The sequence below is a fragment of the Oreochromis aureus genome, linkage group 2, assembly GCF_013358895.1.
Source record: "Oreochromis aureus strain Israel breed Guangdong linkage group 2, ZZ_aureus, whole genome shotgun sequence".
Classification (NCBI taxonomy): domain Eukaryota; kingdom Metazoa; phylum Chordata; class Actinopteri; order Cichliformes; family Cichlidae; genus Oreochromis; species Oreochromis aureus.
The window spans coordinates 9,781,338-9,788,815 of NC_052943.1; the positions used below are offsets into that span (position 1 = coordinate 9,781,338).

Consider the following 7,478-nt stretch of genomic DNA (forward strand, 5'->3'; position numbering starts at 1 on the left):
ATCACCAAACAAATTTTCATATTAGACACAGAAAACTGAAATAAATACATTCTGCAGTTTTTTTAAACAATGACTTTGCTTGTTGAGAGGAAAAAGGGTACCCAAACCTCCCTGGCACTTGTGTGAAAGACTAATTCCCTCTAAACCTGATAACTGGTTGTGCCACTGTTGGTAGCAAGAACTGCAATCAAACTATCTGCTTCAGGACTTGGATGACCGGCTGTAATTAATGGAACCATAAATTCTGCTCTCTACCAGAAGATCCTGAAGGAGAATTTCTCACCATCAGTTCATGCACTGAAGCGCAATCAAACTTGGGTTACGCAGCATGGCGATGATTTGAAATACACAAGCAGGTCCACCTCTAAATGGCTAAAAAAACCAAAAAACCCCCAAAACAAACAAACAAAGTGAAGGTTTGGGAGAAGCCTAGTGAAAGTATGAACTTAAATCAGATTGAGATACTTCACCATGACCTTAAGTGTTTTCAACTCTTCTTCTGCAAAGAAGAGTGGGCCAAAATCATTGCCAATTATCACAAACACTTGATTGCAGCTCTTGTTGACAAGAGTGGCACAACCACTTATTAGGTTTGGGGGTCAGTTACTTTTTCCCACAGGATCAGGTAGATTTGGATAGCTTTTGTTCCCTTAATAAATTAAATTGTTATTTAAAAACTGCATTTTGTATTTATTCTGGCTCTTTTGTATGACATTAAGATTTGTTTGATGATCTGAAACATGTAAGTGTGACAAATGTGCAAGAACATAAGAAATCAAATCATTTTTCACATGTATGTGTAAAGAGTGAAGACTAGAGATGGGGTGATGGTGGTGTGCTGGCAGTGGATTTTCACCTGGGAAAGCAGGGTTCCAATCTTACACAGAGCCAAATGTGTATGCCTGTGCTTCTCTGGCCCAAAGTCTTTCTCCAAGCAGGGCTTTCCAGTCAGGAGCCATCTTGAAATGGATTTTTTGTTTTTCCTTTTCTAAATGTTATGTCTATTGAAAATGTAAACTGTAAACATAGTTTAATGCCCGTCGTTGATGGCTCTGGCTTCATGTCAGCCTACCAGGTGGGCATCATATCAGGAAACCACATGCGCCCGAGATGCTTCGACACCTCACTGTGGATCTGCTCCATGTTGTAGCTGCTGTCTGGGATGAGCACCTCCTCCATGATTGACAGCTGAGTCAGCCTGCCCCCGCACATCTTGACAAACTCCACAAAGCCACTGCAGGTCACCTCGCACTCGCCTAGCCCGATTGCTGTCAAGCTCTTGCAGCGCTCTGCGATGCGGATTAGCTCCTCATCCAGGGGCTCAATGCCATTGGCGCACACAACCAGCTCCACCAGCCGAGGGCAGTTAAGTCCAATACGCCCTAGCATCATTTTACTAACAGCTCGGCCAAAGTACAGGTGGGTGACGGGGGTCTCCTCGCAGAAAAAAGGCTCAAACTCCTCCTCATACAGGAAGAAATACATGACAATGTTGACCTTGGGCGAGTGGCGGATCAAAGCCTCCCAGCTGCTCCTCTTGATGGTGTGAAAATGTGTCTGGCCAGGGTTTTCACTCACCACGTCAATGCGCAGGTGTTCCAAGTGAACGTGTTTTTCAGAAGACAGGGCAAGAAGAAGCTCATCACTTAGGAGATGGTAGTTCAACGCCAACTCCCTGAGGCCATGGCACTGGTCTGCCACACACAAGATACCTTATGAAAAAAAGAGAAGAGTGTCTGAATGTTTTAGAGCTTTTGAGAATGTATATACCTTTTAAATATGAGTATGTTAGCTGAGGCACAGTTGTACCCTTAATCACAGACTGTATACTAAAAGGTGTGCATAGCTTCTGGGTATTAAAGGTTTGTCTTTAACACTGCATTCTTTCTTGGGCAGCAGGGGTCAACTGTAAAGAAATCTATAAGACGATAACCTTAATTCTCACTTGCTTTATGGCCACAATAAACACTTTCCTAATGATTTTATGGTCGTATGGTACGATTTGAGGGTGGGGCCACCTTGTGACTGTCAAGTTACTACCCAACTGGCCTGTAGTGTGCTATAGTAGTGGGTTTAGGGTCAGCTCCACTCCTCTGTTTAAAGGCTTCAAAATGGGAGTCCATAAGCTGACAGGCGACATCATGTTGCTTATATTCACCTTCATAAACACTCTGTGAAGTTAATTTTCTTTTTGGTAATCAGTTCCATGCCGAAGTATTTCAGTTCCAAGAAAATCAAAATTGAGCATCTTGTTGACGAGTATTCACGGTGCCCCCTTTGAAGCTAAAATACTGCAGGTGTACTAACCAGCTGGGGAGACATGAGGACAGCTGCTCATCTTCAGCAACTTAAGGGTATCACTATTGTTGGCAACCAGCACCTTCAGGGACGGATCATCCACTGGGGTGTCATCAATCCTGATGGAGGATAATGACTTGGAGTTTACGAACACCACCGTCAGGGCAGACACAAAATGGGCCTGAGGAGAGAAGAATGATGTTCATCAAACCAGGACTCATTATTTGTTGTTGTGATGTAGAAAACTGTGCAAATTTTTTTTACAGGAAGTGCAAAAAATAATAATGCACCAGGAGAAGAGGTGAATACAATCTTCAAGATGACCTGAAATATCAGCATATATTATGTGTATTAAAAAATAAACCAAAAATAAACAGGCCGTTTCTTACTTGAGATACATCCATGAAGCTGGGCCGTGCTGTAGAAATCAGCCCCAGGGTCTTGATGGTGCAGTTCACCAGCTGAGAGAGAATGTCACAAGCTGCCTCTGCAGATTCGGTGCAGCTGTCCACCTGATTTACCAGCAGTGATTCAACATTTTGGAGAGGAGGGAAGAGACATTAAAATAAGTGATGAAAGACTGAGGTGTAAGAATCACTTGAGATAATTAAGCACGCAGATGCTAAGACTGCTAACATGTGATACTCGACTCTGCAGCAGTTCATATTAAGGAGGGCAGGTATTGTTTATAAGACAGTATGTGGTGAAAATGGAAGAAGAGAAAGAGGCCACAGCAGGTGAAACAGGTGAGAGGAAATGAGAGACGGCAGGGGAGGCTCTTACTTTGAAGCTAACATACTGCAGGTGTTGGGCATGCTTCTTGATGATCTGCTGAATGAGGTCAGGGTGAGTGGAGCGTAAGTAAGACGTGGCTGGCTGATTGAGCTCAAACTCAAACCTCCTCCACAGGTCAGGGGTGTGAAAGACGTCATTCCAGCACCGGCACACAGATGATGCCCTGGCCCGGTCGACCAGGGACAGATGCTGGAAGATCTGCAGGACGACGTGATGGGGCAGGTTCCCCCAGTCCTGTGCTGGAGTCATCCACTTCGGTCTCTTAGCCCACTCTCCGAGGGAGGGGAAAATCTGACACTGTGATTTCAGACCTGTCCTTCCTCGCTTCATTCTGAAACAAATCAGCCCACTGTGGTGTCATAAAAACAAGGATCTGTTTAAAAGGACTGTGCAGGGTTAAGTTTTTACTGTGTGCTGGGATTACACAAGCCATGAATTGCAGTACAATGTGAACTCAGTTTATGCTGGTAGCACTGAACAGGTTTCGTGTTTAGGGACAAACATCTCCAATTCTATAATTACCTGCTTTAACACTATTACCCACTTAATTATAGCTTCCTGAAATGTTTCATTAATTATTTTCTTTTATAATTTTATATGTTTTTAAAGCCCTGATATAACAAAGAAGCTACTTTTGGCTGCACCATTATTCACAGTGAGTCATCACAGCAACTTTTACCCTGGATTGTCTTTCTGTCAAAGCCCCAATTTGAGTTTTTTCTAGTCTCAGGTTTCTTTCAGAGTTCAGGGTTCTTGTGCTTGCTGGGCAAATGTGTAACTACTATGGAGCCACCAAAGCGCTGATAAATCAAAGAGTGTTAAATGTGTCTGGATCCAATGAAAATTTTCTCCATTTTTCACACATTCAGTATTGGCCAGTGACATCTTTCTGTTTAGTATAATAAAAAGAACAAAGAACTTTAACAAATATTTATTTCTCCACTAAAAGCACAGAGTTCTTTAATGTATCACTCTCTATGTTATCTGCCTTATTTGACAGCCAAACTATACTCAAACCATTTTCAAAAAATTCTCTTACAGCTTTGTTCAAATAAATACTGTCAGAACTAGATTTATGAACTCCCAACTATGTCAAACCGAAGGACATATGAGCACTCTGTAATGCAAATATAAGGTTAGTAAAGAATTTATATATATATATATAAAAAAAACTACTCTCAAAACACTTGATATTAAAGCTGAACTCTTTGTCCTTTATCTTAAAACTTGTCACCAGACTTGCAAACAATCTCAGACACTATAAGCACAGACAAAATTTAATGCAACAGCCACTAGTCTAAAAACTAAAAGTATCTAAAAACTAACCCTACAGAGATGCACTGTAAAAATCTGTCTGTGAGCTGATGTTGTTTTTATTCAAGAGTCAATACTGGCTCCAAAATATGTACGAAGGTCTTCTAAATAAAGTATCAGCTAATGGTGTTCGCGTCTCACTAACCATGAAACATGCTAATCTTTTTTAAAACCATTTATAGTATTGTCCCTCTGTTATTAGCACTACTATTGCTTTCCTTGCATTGTATTGTGTTGCTGTTGTTGTTGTTGTTATCGTCGTTGCATATTATTGCATGTTGCACATGCTTAAAAAAAAGCTGAACAGAAACTTTAAAATGCATAAATGCAGGTGTTCTATGAGTATTTATGAGTCTGCAGCAAAGCTGACCGAATCATAACACAGCCCTTCTCCTCCAGCCTCCTCCAATTCCGCAATCGATCTTTTACTTACAGTCCAAAATATCAATAAAGCTCAGGGTTACTTACCCGAATGGCTTAAAAACAACGCCTTCCGCAGGGTTTCGTGCTCTGCCAGCGGAGATGACAGCGTCCACTTGGAGCCATGGCTGGAGATGACTGGAGAAATGCTGGCTGCTGTTGATATAGGACAGCAGGAGCAGCTCCCATAATAAGCTCTCTTCACTTTAGCGACAGCTTGACGGGCGCTGCCGAGCAGCCGGTACACGTGAGCTGAGGAAAACATGGATCTGCTCGGTGGCATCTCCCACCACCATCTTGCGCGCAGAAAAACAGATTAACAGTTCTGCGTGAGCGGAGGACATATATTTTCACATTTCAGGAAGTCGGAAAGGACTGTTTACACTAACTCTGATTTATGTGGTCACTCAATGAGTGTGTTGTTGTCGTCCTCATGACCAGTGAGCAGAGGGCACAAGATAGTGTGTGCACGCGTGCACACAGAAACTAGGTCAGTGTGTCAAAGTGTGCGTGCGTGTGTTTGTGTGACAGAGAGAGTGATCTTGTGGACATGCTCATTAAACCCCCACACAGGAACACACGTTATAAACATGACAAATTATCAACCGCGGCCATCAGGGGTGAAGAAAAGTTAGAATAAGACGTCGGATGGTTTCTTAGTGTTATGAATCTTGCTGTTTCACAAGCTGGCACCTCTAAAGCAGATAGCAACAACTATAGCTGATAAAAAATTTTTTACATTTATCTAAAATCAATAAAAGAAATAGCAGTCACATGTGGGTTTACAAGCTCAAGGTGAAAAACATCAAACCATTCAGATGTTTACATCTGGATTCTGTCATGCCTATGGTGTCAGTTTGCTCTTAAAAATACTGGCATGGTTTTTGTTGTTATTTTAACCTGTTCATCCCTACAAGTCATAAATCACAGTTTGTTCCTCGGACTTTGACTGCTATTTCTCAGTACCTTACAGAACTTTGGGCTTTTGGCAACCCCAGTGTTTTAGGCCTATACTTGCATGTCTGGATACTGAGTTTGCAGAGTGGAGTAGCAACAGAGGGAGGAGTGACAAGAAGAGATGCTCATGTTTACCACCCTGGGGACTACACTGTGCAGGGGCATTTCCAAAATTATTTTTAAATGGAAAGGCACAAGAACAATTTGTAGAAAATTGACATAGAAAACCTTGGGCACAGACTATTGTGCAGCCTGGGGTCTTAACTAAGAAAGGTTTATTTACAAAGCATCTTTCGCAGTCAATGTCACAAAGTGCCTCATGTCAAAAGTCCAATCTTCACATTTTAAAATAAGTATGAAGCCAAGAGGCAACATGTTAAAGCCAAACTGTATAGACTACGAAATGGATCCCTGTGGAACACCGCAGGATGGGGCAGCCTTTTTTTGGACGAGAAATTATTAGTAGAGTGAGAAAAACTTTTGTCTGCAAGGTTAAATTTAAACCAGTCTTATGCAGACACACACACCACCTTATGTAATGTGTTTAATAAGTGCGATCCACATTATAAAACTCAGATCATAGAAAACCAGAACAATCTGAAGCTGATTGATTATGTCAAAGATGGTGCTGCACCATTTGTCATTCTTTTATATTTAAAATGATAAAAAAAACAGATTTTAACTTTAGACAAAGATAACGTGAGTAAATACAAATTGCAATTTTTTAAATGATGATTTAATTTATTAAGAGAAAAACAGCTAATCAAATCTACCTGTCCCCCTGTAAAAAAGCAATTGCCCCTAAAACCTAAAAAAACCCTTCTACCACACTTGGCAGCAAGAACTGTAATCAAATGTTTGCAATAACTGCCAATTATTCTTTCACATCGCTGTAAATTTTGTCCCACTCTTCTTTGCAGAATTATTATAATTTAGACACACTGGAGGGTTTACATTCAACAGAATGGCCTGTTTAAGGTCATACCAAAGCATCTGAGTCTGATTTATTTCCAGAATTTGACTAGGCCACTCCAAAACCTTGATTTTGTTTCTCTAGCCAGTCAGAGTGTGTTGTTGCTGGTGCTGGTATTTTTTAGATGATTTTCCTGCTGCATAACTCAAGTGCCCTTGAGCCTCAGGGCACAAACTGCTGGCTATCCTTTCCCATTCAGGATTTTCTGGTTGAGAGCTGAATTCATAGTTACATTTTTTACAGCAAGTCGTCCAGGTAGTGAAGCAGCAAAGCAACCTCAGACTATCACACTACCACCACCATGTTTTAATGTTGATATGATGTTTTTTTTAAATAAAATACTGTGTTAGTGATGCTCTTTTTATTAGTTTTATACCAGATATAACTGGACACAAACTTTTCCAGAAGTTCAACTTTTTGAATATTTTTCCAAAAGTCTCGGGGATCAATTAGATGTCAGTAGATCGTTGCACGATGTGTTGCTTTTCTGTTATCCTCCTTCACTCTGTCACACAGGTTCTATTTAAGTGTTCATTGATTCAACAAGTCTGGCAGTAATTAAGGAAAAGACAAGATCTGCAACGTTTCAATTAGGTCTGAAAAACTGAACACAACACTTGAATTTAAACATTTGCACTAAAATTGCCCAAACTGACAAAGACTAACAGTAAAGTCTTATTTTATGGTTGCAAGGCTTTAATATGGAAGCTTGTTTATGTCA

The 7,478-nt window shown here is 40.9% G+C and overlaps 1 protein-coding gene across 1 annotated transcript; it reads right to left on the minus strand.

Annotated features, from left to right (window-relative positions):
• fbxl3l (F-box and leucine-rich repeat protein 3, like) lies at positions 1-5,174 on the minus strand. The gene is made up of 5 exons (XM_031751155.2): positions 4,876-5,174; positions 3,082-3,424; positions 2,688-2,810; positions 2,308-2,479; positions 1-1,712 (listed from the first exon to the last, which is right to left on the minus strand). The coding sequence occupies exons 2-5, from the start codon at positions 3,421-3,423 to the stop codon at positions 1,069-1,071; spliced, it is 1,281 nt and encodes a 426-aa protein (XP_031607015.2). The 5' UTR covers position 3,424; positions 4,876-5,174; the 3' UTR covers positions 1-1,068.
• Between the last annotated feature and the right edge of the window lie 2,304 nt (positions 5,175-7,478).